This window comes from Zea mays, chromosome 2 (assembly GCF_902167145.1).
Source record: "Zea mays cultivar B73 chromosome 2, Zm-B73-REFERENCE-NAM-5.0, whole genome shotgun sequence".
Lineage (NCBI taxonomy): Eukaryota > Viridiplantae > Streptophyta > Magnoliopsida > Poales > Poaceae > Zea > Zea mays.
Genome location: NC_050097.1, coordinates 26,321,471 through 26,344,092, shown reverse-complemented (window position 1 = coordinate 26,344,092; position 22,622 = coordinate 26,321,471). Strand labels below are relative to the sequence as shown.

Here is a 22,622-nt window from a genome sequence, read left to right as displayed (position 1 = left end):
TCTTCACAGATCTCTATGTATAATCACGCATGGTCCGACTATCTATCCTGAATGGTTCGCGAGTCTACAGAAGAGGAGCACATCTCTATGTGCAGTTGTAGACGGTCCACGCTCCTGCAGAGAGGACTCTAAGGTTCTACACGCCGCACGTAGGCCTTAGGGTTTATTTGATATTTGACCCCAAAAACGTTACAACAAAAATAAAAACAACAAATGATTTATTTTAGTTGATTCTGTTCGTTTACATAGCTAATGGGATGAGGCAGGACGTGTTCGTGACTAAGGGAAAAGCCTGGCACTAGAGCTAGGCCCCCTTTGGTAAGGCTCTTTCAACGATTTTTTGAAAAAAAAAATCTACCAAAGAGGAGGCTCTTTGATGGGTTTTTCCTAGAAGAGTTAGGAGCTCCTCCAAAAAACCAGCATGAGCCAGGAGCCAAAAAAGGAGCTTGTACCGGCTTCTATCCTATGTTTTTCTTTTCATCGACGCTACATCGTAGGAGAAGCTAAAAGAGAAGCTATATTTCTAACCAAACAGAGTGTTCTTTCTAGAGCTCTTTCTGAAAATAAAAAGGGAGTTATTTTCTTAGAGGAGCCAGAACCAGAGCTGAAGCTAGCAGAGGAAGAGCCATAGCAAACGAGGCCTTACTCTTTGGTTTGGGCTAGGCTTTTGTTCTATTCTAATGTGGCCCACGACTGGGGGTGCAGAATCCCTCTCTTGAGACTATTGAATGTAATTAAGCCCCTGTTTCGGAGACTTCACTTTAATAATTTCAAGTCTGTTTTAGCTTCTTTTATCCAAACAGGTCTAGCTTCACGAGCTCTAGCTTTAAAAAATTAAAATTTGAGGCTAGTTTCATGAAATTTTTGAAGCTCCTCAAAGGATGCTTAAAAACACCGTTTTCATTTCTCCTTATGAAGTTACACAAAAATTACCCAACACGCCATCGGTTACATGACCTACTGATTCATGTCTCTTTCTCCGCCTGCTAATCATAAAGGGTTTAAGGAAACTCACACAAATTAATTGTATTATACTCCATCCGTCCAAAAGTCCTCATCGTCTAAGCAAAATAAATTCTTCTAGGAATCCACAACGTTTAAGCTAGGGACCACAATTTGCACCTCATCCCAGACGTTCATGGCTCCTCGTTTGCGTTGCTTCATTTGATGCGTCTTAATTGTCCAGTTGCTTCAAATACGTCTCCGTTCCCTACCGTTAACTCCATCCAAAGCATGCATGTCCGTGGCGTGCCCAGATTTTCAGTTTTAGAGGTGATGGATGGATGTTTAACTGAAAGGGAAATGTGCCCTTGGGCCATTTCTAAGTATTTTGGTGATTGAGTGCCAACACAAGTGCTTAAATGTGAATTTATGTCCATGGATGAACAAAGTGCAAATCATGAAGTAAAGGTATGTTTCTAAGCCTTAGTACATTGGTTTTGTATACTAATATACTTGTCTAAGTGTTAGAAATAGAAAGAAGAAGAAAAGAAAAGAGGAGAAAAAGACTTGGCTGTGTACAGCCAAGACTCAGCTCGGTCTGGCACACCGGACTGTCCGGTGTGCACCGGACAGTGTCCGGTGCGCCAGGCTGACTCGGCGCGAACTGGCTGCTCTCGGGAATTCGCCGTCGGCGTACGGCTAAAATTCACCGGACTGTCCGGTGTGCACCGGACTGTCCGGTGAGCCAACGGTCGGCCGGGGCAACGGTCGGCCGCACAATCTGCGCGGGACAGGTGGCCGAGCCAACGGTCGGAAGGGGGCACCGGACATGTCCGGTGCGCCAACGGCTCTCAGATCTGCAACGGTCTGCAACGGTCGGCAGCGCCATTTTTGGAAAGAAATCGGGCACCGGACAGTGTCCGGTGTACACCGGACTGTCCGGTGCACCCGACGACAGAAGGCAAGGATAGCCTTCCAGATTTGCTCTCAACGGCTCCTAGCTGCCTTGGGGCTATAAAAGGGACCCCTAGGCGCATGGAGGAGACACCCAAGCAACCTTAGAGCATTCTTGATCATCCACACTCATTCTTTGCGCATTCGTTTGTGATTCTAAGTGATTCGAGCTCCGTTCTAGTGAGAACTTTGAGATAGTCATTCGAGCTCGATTCCTTGGCCGTGTGTGTGCGCATTTCGCTGTGGATTTGTGTGTGTTGCTTCTCTCCCTTACTCTGTGCTTCTCTGTGATCATATACTTGTAAGGGCAAGAGACTCCAATTTGTGGAGATTCCTTGCGAACGGGATATTGAAAGGCAAAGCAAAACACCGTGGTATTCAAGTTGGTCTTTGGACCGCTTGAGAGGGGTTGATTGCAACTCTCGTCCGTTGGGACGCCACAACGTGGAGTAGGCAAGCGTTGGTCTTGGCCGAACCACGGGATAAACCACTGTGCCATCTCTGTGATTGATCTTCTGTGGTTATTGTGTTTTGTGGAGACTCCTATCTAGCCACTTGGCATTATCTGCGCTAACACTTAACAAGTTTTTGTGGCTATAAGTTCAAGTTTTCACAGGATCACCTATTCACCCCCCCCTCTAGGTGCTCTCAATTGGTATCAGAGCCGTTCTCTTCACAAAAGGGACTAACCGCCCGAAGAGATGGATCCTAAGGGGAAGGGAATTGTGATCAACGACAAAGAGAAGGAATCCTTCGTCAATGAGCCGAAGGACGACAAGCCTACCGACTCCGGCTCGGGCCATAGACGGAAGGAAGGGAAGAAGAAGAAGACGAGGCGCATTAAGGAGATCATCTACTACGATGATAGTGATGAATCTACTTCTTCCCAAAAGGACGACGACAACGACTACAAAAAGACGGTCAATTCGAACTTTTCATTTGATTATTCTCGTATTCAACATAGTTCGAATTCGCATTTGCTTTCCATTCCTCTTGGCAAACCTCCACACTTCGATGGGGAGGACTACGGATTTTGGAGTCACAAAATGCGTAGTCACTTATTCTCTCTCCATCCAAGCATATGGGAGATTGTAGAAAATGGAATGAAATTTGATAGCTCGGATAGCCCTTTGCTTATAAATGAACAGATCCATAGAAATGCACAAGCTACTACTGTTCTCTTAGCATCCTTGTGCAGGGAAGAGTACAACAAGGTGAGCGGCTTGGACAATGCCAAGCAAATATGGGACACCCTCAAGATCTCTCACGAGGGGAACGACATCACCATGCTCACCAAGATGGAGTTGGTGGAGGGCGAGCTTGGATGATTCGCCATGATAAGGGGAGAGGAGCCAACTCAAACGTACAACCGGCTCAAGACCCTTATCAACAAAATAAGGAGCTACGGAAGCACGCGATGGACGGACCACGACGTCGTCCGCCTAATGCAAAGGTCCTTTACCGTTCTTGATCCTCATCTCGTGAACAATATTCGTGAGAATCCTAGGTACACGATGATGACGCCCGAGGAAGTACTTGGAAAATTCGTAAGCGGGCGGATGATGATCAAGGAGGCAAGATACGTCGACGAAGCGTTGAACGGTCCAATCCACGAGCCTCAACCCATTGCTCTCAAGGCAACAAGGAGCAAGGAGTCGCTACCTAGCAAGGTGGCGCAAGTTGAGGCGGCCGGGCTCAATGATGAAGAAATGGCTCTCATCATCAAGAGATTCAAGACGTCGCTAAATGGTCGCAAGGGGCAGACAAGCAAGACCAAGACAAAGGGGAAGCGCTCATGCTTCAAATGTGGTAAGGTTGGTCATTTTATTGCTAACTGTCCCGAAAATGATAGTGACCAGGAGCAAGGGAAAAACGGGAAGAGAGAGAACAAGAAAGTTTACAAGAAGGCCAAAGGTGAAGCACACCTTGGAAAGGAGTGGGACTCAGATTGCTCTTTGTCCGACTCCGACGACGAAGGACTCGCCGCCACTGCCTTCAACAAATCGGCTCTCTTCCCCCACGAGCGTCACACTTGCCTCATGGCAAGGGAGAAGAAGGTAATCACTAGTAATGCTAATACTTATGATTCTTCTAGTGATGATGAGTCGAGTGAGGATGAAATAGATTATTCTAGTTTATTCAAGGGATTGGATAGAACTAAGATAGCTAAGATTAATGAATTGATTGATGCCTTGAATGAAAAGGATAGAATCTTAGAAAAACAAGAAGATCTTTTATATGAAGAGCATGATAAATTTGTTAGTGCACAAAATTCACTTGCTCTAGAAGTTAAAAGAAATGGAATTCTTTCTTGTGAACTTTCTACTTGTAATGAAACCATTTCTTCTTTAAAAGGTGAAATTAATGTTTTAACCGCTAAACTAGAAGTAGCAAGTAACTCTTGTGTTGAAAATGTTACAATTTGCACTAGGTGTAAGGATTTTGATGTTAATGCTTGTAGTGAACACCTAGTTTCAATTTCAAAACTTAATGATGAATTGGCTAGTCTTAATGCTCAACTTAAGACTAGCAAGAGTGAAGTTGATAAAATAAAATTTGCAAGGGATGCCTACACGGTTGGTAGACACCACTCAATTAAGGATGGTCTTGGCTTCAAGAGAGAGGCCAAGAACTTAACAAGCCATAAGGCTCCCATCTTCGTCAAGGAGAAAGGGAAGGCCCCTATGGCTAGTAGTGCTAAAAAGAACCATGCTTTCTTATACCATGATAGGAGACATGCTAGAAATGCTTATAATGATTTTGATTCACATGTTTATGATTCTCATGCCATGTTTGCTTCTAGTTCTTCCTATAAGCATGATAGAGATATGTGTAGGAGAAATGTTGTGCATATGCCTAGGAGAAATTTTGATCATGTTCCTAGAATAGTTGTGAACAAACCTTCTACCATTTATTATGCTTGCAATGCTCCCTTTGCTATTTGTAGAAAGGGTAAGAAGGTAATTGCTAGGAAGTTAGGGGCAAGATGCAAGGGAGATAAAACTTGCATTTGGGTCCCTAAGGATATATGTGCTAACCTTGTAGGACCCAACATGAGTTGGGTACCTAAGACCCAAGCCTAAATTTGCCTTGCAGGTTTATGCATCCGGGGGTTCAAGCTGGATTATCGACAGCGGATGCACAAACCATATGACGGGGGAGAAGAAGATGTTCACCTCCTACGTCAAAAATAAGGATTCCCAAGATTCAATTATATTCGGTGATGGGAATCAAGGCAAGGTAAAAGGGTTAGGTAAAATTGCAATCTCTAATGAGCACTCAATATCAAATGTATTTTTAATTGAGTCTCTTGGTTACAATTTGCTATCTGTTAGTCAACTATGCAATATGGGATATAATTGTCTTTTTACTAATGTAGATGTGTCTGTCTTTAGAAGATGTGATGGTTCACTAGCTTTTAAGGGTGTACTAGACGGCAAGCTTTACTTAGTTGATTTTGCAAAAGAAGAGGCCGGTCTAGATGCATGCTTAATGGCTAAGACTTGCATGGGCTGGCTGTGGCATCGCCGCTTAGCACATGTGGGGATGAAGAACCTCCACAAGCTTCTAAAGGGAGAACACGTGATAGGTCTAACAAATGTTTATTTCGAAAAAGATAGACCTTGTGCAGCTTGTCAAGCAGGTAAACAAGTGGGAGGAGCACATCACAGCAAGAATGTGATGACCACGTCAAGACCTCTGGAGCTGCTGCATATGGACCTCTTTGGACCCGTCGCCTATCTGAGCATAGGAGGAAGTAAGTATGGTCTAGTTATTGTTGATGACTTTTCCCGCTTCACTTGGGTGTTCTTTTTGCAGGATAAGTCTGAAACCCAAGGGACCCTCAAGCGCTTCCTCAGGAGAGCTCAAAATGAGTTTGAGCTCAAGGTAAAGAAGATAAGGAGCGACAACGGGTCCGAGTTCAAGAACCTTCAAGTGGAGGAGTTCCTTGAGGAGGAAGGGATCAAGCACGAGTTCTCCGCTCCCTACACACCACAGCAAAATGGTGTGGTAGAGAGGAAGAACAGGACGCTGATCGATATGGCAAGAACGATGCTTGGAGAGTTCAAGACCCCCGAGTGCTTTTGGTCGGAAGCTGTGAACACGGCTTGCCACGCCATCAACAGGGTCTACCTTCATCGCCTCCTCAAGAAGACTTCGTACGATCTTCTAACCGGTAACAAACCCAATGTATCTTACTTTCGTGTATTTGGGAGCAAATGCTACATTCTAGTGAAGAAGGGTAGAAATTCTAAGTTTGCTCCCAAAGCTGTAGAAGGGTTTTTATTAGGTTATGATTCAAATACAAAGGCGTATAGGGTCTTCAACAAATCATCGGGTTTGGTTGAAGTCTCTAGCGACGTTGTATTTGATGAGACTAATGGCTCTCCAAGAGAGCAAGTTGTTGATTGTGATGATGTAGATGAAGAAGATGTTCCAACGGCCGCTATACGAACTATGGCGATTGGAGAAGTACGGCCACAGGAACAAGATGAACGAGATCAACCTTCTTCCTCAACAACGGTGCATCCCCCAACTCAAGACGATGAACAGATTCATCAACAGGAGGCGTGTGATCAAGGGGGAGCACAAGATGATCATGTGTTGGAGGAAGAAGCGCAACCGGCACCTCCAACCCAAGTTCGAGCGATGATTCAAAGGGATCATCCCGTCGACCAAATTCTGGGTGACATTAGCAAGGGAGTAACTACTCGATCTCGATTAGTTAATTTTTGTGAGCATTACTATTTTGTCTCTTCTATTGAGCCTTTCAGGGTAGAGGAGGCCTTGCTAGATCCGGATTGGGTATTGGCCATGCAGGAGGAACTCAACAACTTCAAGCGCAACGAAGTTTGGACACTGGTGCCTCGTCCCAAGCAAAATGTTGTGGGAACCAAGTGGGTGTTCCGCAACAAACAGGACGAGCACGGGGTGGTGACGAGGAACAAGGCTCGACTTGTGGCAAAAGGTTATGCCCAAGTCGCAGGTTTGGACTTTGAGGAGACGTTTGCTCCTGTGGCTAGGCTAGAATCAATTCGTATCTTGCTAGCATATGCCGCTCACCATTTTTTCAGGTTGTACCAAATGGATGTGAAGAGCGCTTTCCTCAATGGGCCAATCAAGGAGGAGGTGTACGTGGAGCAACCCCCTGGCTTCGAGGATGAACGGTACCCCGACCATGTGTGTAAGCTCTCTAAGGCGCTCTATGGACTTAAGCAAGCCCCAAGAGCATGGTATGAATGCCTTAGAGACTTCTTAATTGCTAATGCTTTCAAGGTTGGGAAAGCCGATCCAACTCTTTTTACTAAGACTTGCGATGGTGATCTTTTTGTGTGCCAGATTTATGTCGACGACATAATATTTGGTTCTACTAACCAAAAGTCTTGTGAAGAGTTTAGCAGGGTTATGATGCAGAAATTCGAGATGTCGATGATGGGCGAGTTGACCTACTTCCTTGGGTTCCAAGTGAAGCAACTCAAGGACGGCACCTTCATCTCCCAAACTAAGTACACACAAGATTTGCTAAAGAGGTTTGGGATGAAGGACGCAAAGCCCGCAAAGACGCCGATGGGAACCGACGGACACACCGACCTCAACAAAGGAGGTAAGTCCGTTGATCAAAAAGCATACCGGTCAATGATAGGGTCTTTACTTTATTTATGTGCTAGTAGACCGGATATTATGCTTAGCGTATGCATGTGTGCCAGATTTCAATCCAATCCTAAGGAGTGTCACTTAGTGGCTGTGAAGCGAATTCTTCGATATTTAGTCGCTACGCCTTGCTTCGAGATCTGGTATCCAAAGGGGTCTAACTTTGACTTGATTGGGTACTCAGATTCCGACTATGCTGGATGTAAGGTCGACAGGAAGAGTACATCGGGGACGTGCCAATTCTTAGGAAGGTCCCTGGTGTCATGGAATTCTAAGAAACAAACCTCTGTTGCCCTATCCACCGTTGAGGCCGAGTACGTTGCCGCAGGACAGTGTTGTGCGCAACTACTTTGGATGAGGCAAACCCTCAGGGACTTTGGCTACAATCTGAGCAAAGTCCCACTCCTATGTGACAATGAGAGTGCTATCCGAATAGCGGAAAATCCTGTTGAGCACAGCCGCACAAAGCACATTGACATCCGGCATCACTTTTTGAGAGACCACCAGCAAAAGGGGGATATCGAAGTGTTTCATGTTAGCACCGAGAACCAGCTAGCCGATATCTTTACCAAGCCTTTAGATGAGAAGACCTTTTGCAGGTTGCGTAGTGAGCTCAATATCTTAGATTCGCGGAACTTGGATTGAAATGTAGCATACATGTGTTTATGCCTTTGATCATGTTCATTCTGTATCTTGTTGCTTATTGTGGTGCTCAAGTTGTACAAACACTCCCTGGACCTCACAAGTCCGTTGCAAAGTGATGCACAGTTTTAGGGGGAGGTGTGTTACAACTTGACCCTTTGAGACTAACCATATGCTTGAGTTTGCTTGTTTTAGTCTCAAAGGAGAATTGAAAGGGAAAGGTGGACTTGGACCATGAAAGACTTCCACTGCACTCCGATGAGAGGGTAACCTATTCCAAGTTCATCTAATGAACTCTTATTGCCACTTGCTCTTAATTGAAGATTTTGGTGAGGCAATGGGGTTATGGGGCCAAGATTGATCCCGTTTTGGTGCTTGATGCCAAAGGGGGAGAAAATAAAGGCCAAAGTGATAAATGGATCAGCTACCACTTGAGAGATTTTGAAAATAGTAGAATAGAGCTTTTGGTTTGTCAAAACTCTTTTTGTTGTCTCTTGTCTCTCATTTTGAAAATAGTAAAATAGAGCTTTTGGTTTGTCAAAACTCTTTTTGTTGTCTCTTGTCTCTCTTATCAAAAGTTGGCTTCTTGCGGGGAGAAGTAGTGATTATGGGAAAAAGGGGGAGTTTTTGAAATCTTTGATCAATCTCTTTTGGAATGACTCTCTTTATGCTTCAACATGTGTGTTTGACTTAGAGATAAAGATTTGAGTTTTATTTGCAAAAACAAACCAAGTGGTGGCATAGAGTGATCCATATATGTCAAAAGTGAATCAAAACAATTTTGAGTTCTTATTTGATTTGATTTTGTACTTGTTCTACTTGCTTTATGTTGTGTTGGCATAAATCACCAAAAAGGGGGAGATTGAAAGGGAAATGTGCCCTTGGGCCATTTCTAAGTATTTTGGTGATTGAGTGCCAACACAAGTGCTTAAATGTGAATTTATGTCCATGGATGAACAAAGTGCAAATCATGAAGTAAAGGTATGTTTCTAAGCCTTAGTACATTGGTTTTGTATACTAATATACTTGTCTAAGTGTTAGAAACAGAAAGAAGAAGAAAAGAAAAGAGGAGAAAAAGACTTGGCTGTGTACAGCCAAGACTCAGCTCGGTCTGGCACACCGGACTGTCCGGTGTGCACCGGACAGTGTCCGGTGCGCCAGGCTGACTCGGCGCGAACTGGCTGCTCTCGGGAATTCGCCGTCGGCGTACGGCTAAAATTCACCGGACTGTCCGGTGTGCACCGGACTGTCCGGTGAGCCAACGGTCGGCCGCGCAATCTGCGCGGGACAGGTGGCCGAGCCAACGGTCGGAAGGGGGCACCGGACATGTCCGGTGCGCCAACGGCTCTCAGATCTGCAACGGTCTGCAACGGTCGGCAGCGCCATTTTTGGAAAGAAATCGGGCACCGGACAGTGTCCGGTGTACACCGGACTGTCCGGTGCACCCGACGACAGAAGGCAAGGATAGCCTTCCAGATTTGCTCTCAACGGCTCCTAGCTGCCTTGGGGCTATAAAAGGGACCCCTAGGCGCATGGAGGAGACACCCAAGCAACCTTAGAGCATTCTTGATCATCCACACTCATTCTTTGCGCATTCGTTTGTGATTCTAAGTGATTCGAGCTCCGTTCTAGTGAGAACTTTGAGATAGTCATTCGAGCTCGATTCTTGGCCGTGTGTGTGCGCATTTCGCTGTGGATTTGTGTGTGTTGCTTCTCTCCCTTACTCTGTGCTTCTCTGTGATCATATACTTGTAAGGGCAAGAGACTCCAATTTGTGGAGATTCCTTGCGAACGGGATATTGAAAGGCAAAGCAAAACACCGTGGTATTCAAGTTGGTCTTTGGACCGCTTGAGAGGGGTTGATTGCAACTCTCGTCCGTTGGGACGCCACAACGTGGAGTAGGCAAGCGTTGGTCTTGGCCGAACCACGGGATAAACCACTGTGCCATCTCTGTGATTGATCTTCTGTGGTTATTGTGTTTTGTGGAGACTCCTATCTAGCCACTTGGCATTATCTGCGCTAACACTTAACAAGTTTTTGTGGCTATAAGTTCAAATTTTCACAGGATCACCTATTCACCCCCCCTCTAGGTGCTCTCATTAACGTAAGGTTTTTTGCGACATTACATATACATATATTAAAAATACAAAACGACGCCAGATAATTAACTTCACAGCGGTGGCCATGCGGATGAAGGGGCGTCCTTGGTCTTGGTGCGGGACACTTAGACGATGACTTTTGGACAGAAGGAGTAGAAGTTGGAGTCATATGCGTAAGCCAAATATTGTTGAACCCTGCTTACCAATTTATTGAAGTTGTTTTATGGTGAAGCTGAAAAAATCGAAGCTGCAAGTTTTGAAGTGGAGCCCTCTCAAACAGGGCCTAAATAATGTCGTTTTCTTGTCATTTCTCTGCTGCCTGCCTTGCCGGCCTCAATGACAGCCATACATGAGAGCAGATAAGGGAACGATGCATTTCACTATTGGGCTGTGTGGTCCGCTGACCTTGACTTTGCACACTCCAATCCTTATGTCACCCAACCCAATCCAAGTGCGACTTTTCAATTATTCCTCTTTTTTTAACCTTAACCTAATCACAATTGTCTGTATGTCACCCCAATTCTCTGACTGCCTAGCTAGTTTATGGACCAATATGCGTGCGACCTGACGTTTCGCCGTGACATTGGCTCACTATTGGATTGCTGCGACGACTCTTCAGTTTATTCCGTACTTGACCCATATATTCTTCCTTCTTCTTGCATCCATCGATCGTTTTCCTCTTTACTGTTCACTCGTTTTTGGGTTCTCCTTCCAGAGCTAGCCATTCATGGAGCCAGCATCAGTTGCCTTCCTTGGTGAGCAAGCCGTCCTGGGCTGGGCAGTTGCCACAACCTACTAACGTACGGTACGGCTATAAGTACCGGCCACCCCTTTGTCGTGAAGAAACCACACCGTACCACAAGCCCTCGATCGAGCTAGCTAAGTAACCTAGGCGGTGGAGTGGAGTGGATCTAGTGTGCAGAAACATGGCGCGAAGCAGCAGCCCAGCTAGGATGGCCATGTTGCTGCTCTTGCTCTCGGCCCTCGCAGTGCTCTTCCCACCCGCCGTGGCCGACGACCTGCTCTCCGTGGACTTCCACGCCGCGTCGTGCCCGCAGCTGGACCGCATCGTGCGCACCGCCGTGCAGGCCGCCCTCCGGAGGGAGATCGCGCTCGCCGCGGGCCTCCTCCGCATCTTCTTCCACGACTGCTTCCCGCAGGGCTGCGACGCGTCCGTGCTCCTCAAGGGCAACGCCACGGAGCAGACCATGGGGCCCAACACCACGCTGCAGCCGCGGGCGCTGCAGCTCATCGACGACATCCGCGCCAAGGTGCACGCCGCCTGCGGGCCCACCGTGTCCTGCGCCGACGTCACGGCGCTCGCCACCCGCGCCGCCGTCGTCGCGTCGGGGGGACCCTCCTACCCCGTGCCCCTGGGCCAGCGCGACAGCCTCGCCCCGGCGCCCGAGGACGACGTCAACGCGCTCCCGTCGCCCACCACCGCCAGCGTCCCGGAGCTCCTGGCGGCGTTCCGGGGCAGGGGCATCCGCGACGTGGCCGACCTGGTCGCGCTCTCCGGTGCTCACACCGTCGGGAGGGCCATCTGCCCCTTCTTCCAGGACCGCGCCGACAGCCAGGAGGATGACTTCGCCAGGCAGCTCAAGGCCGACTGCGCCAGGGACCCCAACCGGCTGCAGCAGCTGGACGTCGTCACGCCCGATGCCTTCGACAACGTCTACTACAAGAACCTCAACGCCAGCCGGGGCGTCTTCACGTCCGACATGGCGCTCATCAGGGACCCTACAACGGCGCCGATCGTCAGGTGCTTCGCGGGGAGCAAGGACGCCTTCTTCGCCCAGTTCGCCACCTCCATGGTCAAGCTCAGCAAGGTGCCCAGGAAGCCCCCCGGGAACGTCGGCGAGATCCGCCGCCGCAGCTGCTTCAGGACCAATAACGCCAAGATGAGCATCCTTGACGTCGACGATGCCGTGGGCAGCTTGGCGGCGGCGTCTGCCCGTTGACCAACACCAACTATTATATTACCTGCTGGCTGTGGCTGCTGTACGCCTGTACTGTACTAGGCGTCGTCGGCGCCTTACGTGTATGTCCTGTACGACTGTTATCTTGCTTTGGTTGGTGGCTGCATGTCTGCATGCTAAGTTTAAGTACCCACGCACGCCACGATGGCTTCTTGCTTGTTCAATCTTATCTATATATATATGTTATGACCAGTGAATTGTCCATAAGTTTGCTACAGTTTAACTTAAGTATAAAATATAAAACATAAACACATGTATGTTCTCTTTTACTTTTCCTAGTTAATCCACTAAAGACTTAATATTAAATAGAGTTGTACATGCTAACTAATTGTTAAAGCTTTAGAGCATGTATGGTTAGCTGCCTCACTTGCCACACCTAAAGTTAGGCAGGTTTGACCGAGTTAGACGTGTATTTGGTTTGTAGCCACAATTGTGGTAAAAAATTTCTCTTTTTGTGTAGACCACGTTCGTCAATGACTCATAAGGCTTAGTTTGGGTACTTTAATATTCACCCCAATCAACATGTATTGAGGTGGGTTGCAGTGTAACTTAAACTAATTTACAGCTCAATTCACCTCAACACAGGTGGATTGATGTCAATACTAGAGTACCCAAACAAAGCCTAAAGTGTGGCAAGATTCCCTTAGTCCTTAGACATGTCTAAGGTGCGGCGCAGAATTTGAGCACCTAATCGTAGTCAAGTATGGCAGAAAATAAGTGGTAATTTTTTACACCTTAAACATACAATTAAATATGACCTTAGTCTTAATGTACTCATCTATCTGTATCTCTACCTCTATATAATACACCACTTGAAACTTTGCTAAATACACACAAAAGATTAACCCGAGCCATCCCCCATCATTAGAACCAACGCACCGAATCCTTGCATGCACCTCCTTCCTTGTCCCTCAATCACATCCAACGGTCATAAATTTGTGGATCCTCACTCATCATCACTCACAAATCATAACTCATCATCCGTCACCCAACGCCCCAGCCCCCTCCCTCAACCGCGTACGTCTCGCTCCAATCCCCGTCGATCACGCTCTAGCTCCCTCCGCCACTCTTCTCGATCCCCAATTTTCTCCCCCTTCTCTCTTCTGCCCACTCGCCTCGCTCTCGGCCTCCCCCTCCGCTCCTCCACCCCCAAACATCCAGCGTCGTTCGCGCCCCAACTCCCCTCGTCCTCCGCGGCCGCGATGGCGGCGTCCATGGCGTCGTCGTGGGGGCGATCGATCCGGGAGACGGTGTTGGAGACCGTGGCGTCGTACCACCAACAACAGCCTCACCTACACCAGCAGCGAGCTCTTCCGTTCGTACATCGTACACCATGTAGTTTTTTTTGTTTCTTTTTCATCTCATTTCATTTTGAACCAAGAATCAGTCTGCTAATATAATTGTACTGCTTTTTTGTTTTATAAAACATAATATTAGATGACACATCTTAACCAATCCATTCTGATTGAGTTGTTAAATTTCTATTACCAAAAACTTATTGCTTATGATCATTTAAAATGTGATCCTGGTTTAGGTGGTGGTACAAACTCCCCAATATAATATTTGTAGACATCATGAACATGGTATGTGGTTGCGTCGATAAAACATTCTCTGACAGGTATGCATCACATTAACTGAGATAATGTTGTGTCACACTTTCGCACAAGTACTAACATGAGTACAGAGCATGGTCACCTTTGTTCTTTTAAAATGCTAATGCAGTAGAGAGCATGGCCGTTGGGTGAGTCAATGACTACTAGGATGTCTCACCGCAAATCTGAAACAGGTAGCCTTCAATACTGCCCCTCAATAGTTGTATAGAGAAATGCTCTTTTTATCCTGTTGTTATTTAATCTGCTAGGTTCAAAGTATACTATGTTTATTGCTTGTAGTGGATAAAATTGCTGCAACAGGTTACAAATTGGTTAATCAAGGGATCCGACTAGGATTTTGAGTGTCCAGAAGTCTCCCAAGACCCTACATTGTTTGAGGGAGTGTACAATAAGAATGAACCTTGATCCTCTTGAAGAGCACGCTGATCAAGAAAATTGGGAGGTACAACCTAGTCACTTAGATGCTATACTTGTGTTAGCACGATTTCAGAGTTTAGGAGAAGAAATAAACATTCATATTTTTACTTCCACTCGTTATTCCGATCATTTTTTGCCATGATTTTTACTTCAAAATTTTTTTTGCCATGATTCTTAATATTTATTCACTTTATTGCCTATCGTATCGTTAGCACGAGCATCTTACTAATTGAAGAGTGGGAAATGTAAGCTAGATAATTAAAGAATTAAAGAAAGTTTTAATTATAAAAGTACGAGGTCAAGAGGAGAATGTTGTGGCTTAACCAACTCGGTGATCACCGACTCGGTGATCTGAGTCGGGGTCCAACGTTTGCCGTTGTCTCCTCTTTCCCATATAGCTGATCTAACCTAAACACGTTTAGTGAAAGGAAGGTTGTTGCTGCCGCCTCACCATCTCTGAGTTGTGGTTCATCGCCCTACTGGTGTAATTTTGCAACCCTAAAGTCCTATCTATATTTATTTATCTAGTGGCTAGGGTTAGAGGACAAGGTTCCTAGTTCCTTCTTTCCATCTTTGCATAGGAAAAGAAATAATCTACAACCAAAAGTATGTTTCATTATGCATTCGACATGATTTTCATGCATTGAGATGGGACATCAGTCCATAGCTGGTCGACTGCCATGTTGGCCAGCCCATGCAATAATGGCCAACAAGCTTGCTATCTTAGCACAATCAGTGGCGTAGACAAAGGGCTGGCCGGGGCATGGCCCCTAACAGAAACAAAATTTTCTTTGTAGTTATATATTCATAGCTAAAATAAAAAAAGTTAGTTTAGAGTAAGTTAAAAATATTAATTGTTATGACTAGTGACTATTATATATACATATATTCTATTTATTAACATTATAGCTATAGTTATATATGTGTTAGCCCTCCTAAGACTGTCTGCAACGGTTGCGGTTTGCTTCTCCCTCCCTCCATTTAGAGGCGACTGTAGACCGCTATCCACTGCATCGGTACCCTCTATTCGTCCCCCTGTACTAGAGGGACCTTCTCTCTCCCCCTCAATACAGGGGCACGCTACACTCAGCCGCGACCGCCTCTACTCGTCTTCGTGCCAACTCCCGCTGCCTGGCTCCGCTGCCTGCATTGGACTTGGCACCAAGTCCTGCCGGATTCAGACACTTTTGTTCTCCATTTTGTGGGATGACAGCTGTTCTTTTTCTCTGATGTGGTTCTTTGATAAATCTATTTCAGATCACAGCACAACTTGTGACTACGAAAACTAGTTTCAGGTTTGGTTGTGTAATACTCAAATTGTAAGAAAGTGTAAAAGGAGAAAGAGTTTTCCCTTATATATATTTGTGTTACCTATATTCATCATTTCAGGTGAAAATCACATTTAAACAAATAAATAATTAACAAAAGACACTCAAATAATACATGCATCATGCTGGTGTTTATTGGTTTGTGCATTTGTACACAGTGGTAATGATGATAAGAATGCATAAAAGAAGAGAATTAGTTCTAACCCTAATTGCACTCTAGAATTTAGAAAAGAGGAAAGAAATGAAGACTTTAGATAATACAAAATAAAATCATAATTAAATAACTTCACCACACTTGGTATGATCAAATTGATAATTAGTCTGAGTACAAATGTCCCACAAAGTTGAACTTAAATGGAGGTTTTGAATTTAGAATTCAAAATAAGACAAAATAGGAAAATAGAAACATAAAAAGAAAAAAAAAAGAAAAGGGAAGAAGTTTACCTGGGCCTCACTACCACATTTTGGCCCACCTAGAAACCCCCCTTCGCGCAGCCCATCACCGCGCTCCCTCGACCTCGCTGACCAGTCGTCGCGCGCGCCGTTGTGCTGACCTGCAGGACCCACTGTCCAGTCTCAGGAACGAACGCTCGCATGATGTCTCGCTGTCGCGCGGGGCCACTTCGTCAGCCCTGCTCTCTTCCTAGCCGCAACGAACGCGCTACAATGGCGGAGCTGCACCTCGATCTCGGAGGTCTGTTCCCTGGTTCCGAACCACTTGGCCCGGCCTATATGGGCGCGTAGCGTGCTCTCATCCACCCCAACCACCCGCGACCTCGAGCCGGTCCCTAAAGCCCTCCAATTTCGTCGTGCAACCCCGGCGCAGAGCGTTGTGCCGCCGCACACGGTGGCGTGAGTTTGTCGGCGGAGAACCCTCGGTGCTTGTCCGTGAAGCCTAGCCGGGTCTCCTCCAACGTGTCTGTGGCCGTGCCGGGCGGAATCTACAAGCGGTGGCTGAGGAATTGCTCGCCGTCCTTCTCCATCCGCCGCGGAGCACAACGCGTCGTGGATTGGCCCCCTGCGCCGCATAATACTCGATATGGATCCCTACACCGTGCTCGCCAAGTCCTATTTTACGTGTAGCTCGGTCCAATTTGGATTTGGCGTTCGGGTTCGGCCGATTGGAGGCCTCGCCGGCGTGCTCCGCCGAGCGTGCAGGGCGGCGCCGCCGTGCATGTGTGCCTTGTTGGGGCGAAGAACGTGCGCCGTCGGATCGGCGCGGGCGGCTGTGATTAGTCCGCGCGTACCCCTTCGCGATAGTCGATCTGGAGCGTCCAAACCAGATCGAGCGGGCAGTACTGGTTATGTAGTGTTTAAAATTTGCGTCGTCAAAATCAGATCCGATGGCGTCGAGCGCGTACCGGTTCGCTGGATTACGGATCTAATCCTCTCCATTAGGATTCGATCGGACGGTCGGGATTCATCCGAACTCCATTCAGTTGCACAAATGCAAATAAAACCCTCTGTTTTTATATAATCAACCCGCCATCCGCGTAGATTGTTCCCTGTGCCTTAGAAATCTTACTCTGAGACCCCTGTAGTTTGCAGAAATTGAGGCCCAGTCCAGTGGCGTATTAAAATGAATAAATGAGTTAGAAAATAGGTTTTTATTATATAAATGAGTTCTAGAACTTCAAAAATTCATAGAAAATTCATATGAGCTCCAAATCACTTCATTCCACTTTCTAAAATTTTGTAATTGTGTTATCTATCACTTGGAGTCTCTGTTTTGTCATGAAAACAGTAAGAAATTTATTCCTCATTTAATTCCATTTCAAACACATAAAACCTTTAAAAATTCATATCTTAAAATCTATAACTCCAAAAATTATGATTCCTGTTCCTAGGATTTTATTTTAATGTGTAGAATATTACTGTGTGTTTTGTTTACATGTTTGGTGTGATGTTAATTTTTCTATATACTGTGCTTGTTTGTATTGTGGCGAGTAGAAGAGCACGTGACTGAGGATCCTGGTGAGCAGCAGGTTGAAGTAGCTGAGCAGGAGGTCATTGAAGGCAAGTTGTGCCCTTGACCACTTTTTACCCAATAATGTTCTTTAATATCACTTACTCATGCATAGGTTAATTTTGATGGGACCCGATAGGTCATCCTAGATTGTTTATCTCATTACCTTGTTTACCCATGAATCACTTGGGTAGTTTGCTATTGCTTTACATGGTTTTGGGATAATCATTTATTATATCTATGTTCCAATTATTCTTGTTATCCTATTTATGTTCATGTCGAGATCATCAATGTTAATTGGAACATAGAGCTTAACTTGAGAAACACGTGCCACCACAAGGGTTTAATGGGACGCCCTTGGCTGACTAATTAGGAAAGCTAGTGGAAGACTACCTTACCCGAAAGGGGCAAGGGCAGTAGGGGAGTTGCATGCAAGGAGGTTCTCGGGTTGATTTAGTTGCGATGGCGGTCAGACGGGGGATTCTTGCAAGTGCTCTTCCCATAAACTGTAGCGGGTTTTCGGAAGCTAGTGGAACTTTGTAAAGGCCTCATAGTGTTGCCCTGCCGCGCTTCCTAGGTAGATGTGTATGGGAGTCACGACCCCTTGGCAGATGGGTAACATGACTTGTGGGTAAAGGGTACAACCTCTGCAGAGTGTAAAACTGGTATACTAGCCGAGCTCACGATCATGAGCAGCTCAGGACTCTCTGATGTTTAAATTATGGAACTTAAATTCAATTTTGCCATTTGCATTGCATGGGTTTATTATTAATTTGTTCAATTACTTTACTCAAGGTTTGGTATTTACTTACACTTAGTAACTGCTAATAAAATTTTGACCAACTACTTAAAAGCAAATGCTCAGCTTTAAACCCCTATCATTGATTAGCCTTACACATCACATGAACTCACATCTTTGTGAGTTTATGTCCACTGGTTCCCCACAACTTGTTGAGCTATGATCATGTGTGAGCTCACTCTTGCTGTCTCACACCCCCCACAGGAGAAGAGCAGGTGGTTCAGGAGGAGCCATAAGGTGAGGAGTTTGATCTGATCTAGGTGGCGTTTCTCAGTTGACATTGGCGTCGGCGATCCTTAGTTCGTTTTACTTTTATCTTTTATTTTGTAATAAGTCTTCCGCTATGTAATAAATACTCTGATGTTTTGTGACATTTATCTCTATACACTCTGTTATTATATATGTTGTCTTCTTGGCGCATGTATGAGATGCACCTAGCTTTGTTCCTTAAAGCCGGGTGTGACAGGTTGCCATGCAACAATATATATATTTCTTCTACCAAAGAACTTATTGTTTCTATTCCTTGTATACTCTCGTTTGCTAATTTGAGCAGCACTGAATTTTCTTTGTTATGAAGTTGTAATAATAAAATAGTTGGACATTTATTTCCTGTGTCATCGGATTGTTAGTGTAAAACTGCAGTAACACTTCATGAACTGTTAAAAAAACACGTTTGAATTCGAAAGTATTTAAAAAACATGCTTTCCTGTTCGTGCAAGATAATTTTGATTCTAATTAATTTTTGAATTGAATTAATTAATATCACAGATGTGGTAAGTACATGTTTCGGTTTTTACATTTGCAAGAAAAAAGAGGAAATAAAATAGAGGTAGTTATGTTTGTTGAAATGGAAATGATATTATATAGGTGTGGTGGGGTGTAGAGGAATGATTTAGAGAAAACCGCTGCAGTATGTGAAGAAATAGGGGGAGAGAGAATGCTGATGTGGAGGGAAAGTAAGATATAGGGGAGGAAATTTAGGGAAAACCGCTGAAGATAGTCTAAGAAAAAATCCTAGCTACGCCCTGAGCACAATATGCTATCCTTGGAGCTACAGAACATGGCATCTCCCCAGCCTTGAGTGCTCTGTCGCATCCTCCATCGGCGCACCATCGTTGCCTCAGGAAGTCATAATGATTAGTTGTACCAGACAAAGACATTGCTAGCTTTCGATAGTTCATCAGACAGCTTGAATCTAATTGCTTTTTATGCCCACAAAATAATAAAAAATGGATAACAAAATTTCATATAGGTGTAACAGGTTTGGTAACAATGAATGGATAAAGAAACAGAAAGCACCAAAAGTTCCAAAGAGACTAATTAACATATTAATTTGTAATAATGCACAAATTGCCGAAACAAAAGAAACCACTAAAGATAAATACATAAGTTTAGTTTGAGAAATTCTTAGGAAATAGTTCAAGGAAAAAAAGACCTTTCATGTTCGTTCACCACTGTGTTGAATTGTGCTCTCTGGATGTGTCAGTTTAATGACACATCCTATCTAGGGCGGTATGGCCTCATTAAAGGGCATAATTCAGTATCTTGAGGAATGATCCATCATCTTGAATCAATATGTTGATTAAGGAGAAGAAAATATTTGCAAGGGTAGGGATTATTCAGTACAAGAAATTAAGTCCGAGAAAAGGAAAGTTTTTAGTTCAACCAAGTGATTTCATTGTTGAGTTGGTGATTCAAATTCTGGTTAAGAGGCCCTGTTGGCGAGCAAAGTGGAGGCAGTTGCCGGAGGCTACTGCTCTTATAAGCCGTCGTCTAAGGACGGTGTTTTATAAACACTCCACATTATAGTGAAGGTTTTATTTGGCGGGTGCATGTGGTTTTTTCCCTTTCCCATTGAAGGTTTTTCCACGTAAATCTGTGTGTCATACTCTGTGGTTTGTTGATTGATTTTCTTCGTTTTTCCTACCGTTTCTACTAACATCCACAATAAACACACAAGCACCATGCTCATTCTAAACCAAAGGCGAAGACTTGCGTCCCAAACCAAAAGTAGAAATGCAAATGCCTACTAAAAGAACATTTAGGACTTGTTTGGGAGCAAGTGTAATGGAAGGAATTGAGGAGGTCAAAATCCTTTACTATTTAATTTTGAATAGTAAGGATGTCGGCGTTTCGAGACCGGGGGTCCCTGAGCCGACGAGTGAAGTGTCGCCGCGTGCCCCAGCCCAGATGGGTCGACGCGAGGCCGAGCGCGAAGGGGGGAAAGCGAGGAGGCCGGAGATGGGCGAGAGAGAGGTGGAAATCCCGCGGCCTTCGTGTTCGTCCCACGCCCAGGTCGGGTGCGCTTGCAGTAGGGGGTTACAAGCGTCCACACGGGGGAAGGAGCGAGCGGCCTTATGCGAGCGCCCGTCTCGTCCTCGTCCCCGAGCGGCCAACCTCCTCTAAGAGGGCCCTGGCCCTTCCTTTTATAGGCGTAAGGAGAGGGTCCAGGTGTACAATGGGGGGTGTAGCAGAGTGCTACGTGTCTAGCGGAGGAGAGCTAGCGCCCTAAATACACGCCATCGTGGCGGCCGGAGAGATCTTGGCACCCGGTTTGTGTGATGTCGTGGCCGTCGGAGGAGTGCTGGAGCCTGGCGGAGGGACAGCTGTCGGGGCCGTCGAGTCCTTGCTGACGTCCTCTTGCTTTCGTAAGGGGGCCGAGAGCCGCCATCGTCAGGGAACGTGCGGGGCGCCATCATCGCCTATCTAGCGGAGCGAGCCAGATGGGACGCCGGTCTTTTTCCCCGTAGCCTGAGTCAGCTTGGAGTAGGGTAATGATGGTGCCTCCTGTTGACGTGGTTGGTCCGCGCCCTAGGTTGGGTGATGTGGAGGCTTCTCCGAGGTCGAGGTCGAGTCCGTCTTCCGTGGCCGAGGCCGAGTCCGAGCCTCTGGGTCGGGCGAGGCGGAGGCCGTTGGCTGAGGCCAGGGCGGAATTTGAGTCCCGGGGTCGGGCGAAGCGGAGTTCGTCGTCTTCTGGGGCTGAGCCCAAGTCCGAGCCCTGGGTCGGGCGGAGCGGAGTTCGCCGTCTTCCGGGGCTTTGCCCGAGTCCGAGCCCTGGGTCGGGCGGAGCGGAGTTCGCCGTCTTCCGGGGCTTCGCCCGAGTCCGAGCCCTGGGTCGGGCGGAGCGGAGTTCGCCGTCTTCCGGGGCTTAGCCCGAGTTCGAGCCCTAGGTCGGGCGGAGCGGAGTTCACCGTCTTCCGGGGCTTTGCCCGAGTCCGAGCCCTGGGTCGGGCGGAGCGGAGTTTCCTATGGTGTGCGGCCGGGCCTGACTGCCTGTCAGCCTCACTCTGTCAAGTGGCACCGCAGTCGGAGCGGCGCAGGCGACGCTGTCTTTCTGTCAGACCGGTCAGTGGAGCGGCGAAGTGACGGCGGTCACTTCGGCTCTATCAGCTGAGGGGCACGCGTCAGGACAAAGGTGTCAGGCCACCTTTGCATTAAATGCTCCTGCGATTTGGTCGGGGTTGCTTCTTGGCGAAGACAGGGCCTCGGGCGAGCCGGGAACGTGTTCGCCGCTGGAGGGGGGCCTCGGGCGAGGCGGAGATCCTCCGGGGTCGGCTGTCCTTGTCCGAGGCTAGGCTCGGGCGAGGCGTGATCGAGTCCCTCGAATGGACTGATCCCTGACTTGATCGCACCCATCAGGCCTTTGCAGCTTTGTGCTGATGGGGGTTACCAGCTGAGAATTAGGAGCCTTGAGGGTACCCCTAGTTATGGTCCCCGACAGTAGCCCCCGAGCCTCGAAGGGAGTGTTAGCACTCGCTTGGAGGCTTTCGTCGCACCTTTTTGCAAGGGGACCAGCCTTTCTCGGTTGCGTTTTGTTCCGGTGGGTGCGCGCGAGCGCACCCACCGGGTGTAGCCCCCGAGGCCTCGGAGGAGTGGTTTGACTCCTCCGAGGTCTTAATGCCTCGCGCAATGCTTCGGCTGGTTTGGTCGTTCCCTCATGCTAGCTGGCCGTAGCCCGGGTGTACGGTCGGGTCCCAAGTTCTCGGGCTGGTATGTTGACGCTGTCAACGGTTTGGCCGGAGCCGGGTTTGCGAGAGCAGCCCCCGAGCCTCTACACAGGGCGAGAGGGCGATCAGGGACTGACTCGACTTTTTACATACGCCCCTGCGTCGCCTTTCCGCAAGGAGGAGGGGGGAGAGCGCCATGTTGCCCTCGGTGGGCGCCGAACATGGTGTCTCCGGTGAGCTGCAGGCGGGTGATCCGAGCGGACGTCCGTGCCCCATTCGTTAG

General features: G+C 47.0%; 1 protein-coding gene and 1 long non-coding RNA gene across 6 annotated transcripts; both read left to right on the top strand.

The window, feature by feature from the left end:
- Nucleotides 1-10,981: 10,981 nt before the first annotated feature.
- LOC100193733 (peroxidase 12) lies at nucleotides 10,982-12,431 on the top strand. Its single transcript, NM_001138821.1, has one exon. The coding sequence runs from the start codon at nucleotides 11,217-11,219 to the stop codon at nucleotides 12,249-12,251; it is 1,035 nt and encodes a 344-aa protein (NP_001132293.1). The 5' UTR covers nucleotides 10,982-11,216; the 3' UTR covers nucleotides 12,252-12,431.
- Nucleotides 12,432-13,264: 833 nt separating this feature from the next.
- LOC103646170 (uncharacterized) lies at nucleotides 13,265-18,637 on the top strand. 5 transcript variants are annotated; one of them, XR_004856160.1, is made up of 5 exons: nucleotides 13,265-13,604; nucleotides 13,804-13,887; nucleotides 13,992-14,055; nucleotides 14,183-14,324; nucleotides 17,578-17,643. It is a non-coding gene; the product is annotated as an uncharacterized lncRNA (long non-coding RNA). The 5 variants fall into 5 exon arrangements; XR_002267118.1 differs by lacking the exon at nucleotides 17,578-17,643 and adding an exon at nucleotides 18,597-18,637 and having other exon boundaries at nucleotides 13,804-14,055; XR_002267117.2 differs by having other exon boundaries at nucleotides 13,804-14,055.
- Nucleotides 18,638-22,622: the final 3,985 nt, after the last annotated feature.

What these genes read in the sequence shown, in the direction of transcription:
- LOC100193733 (NM_001138821.1), top strand. Translation starts at nt 11,217, where the DNA reads ATGGCGCGAAGCAGCAGCCCAGCTAGGATGGCCATGTTGCTGCTCTTG.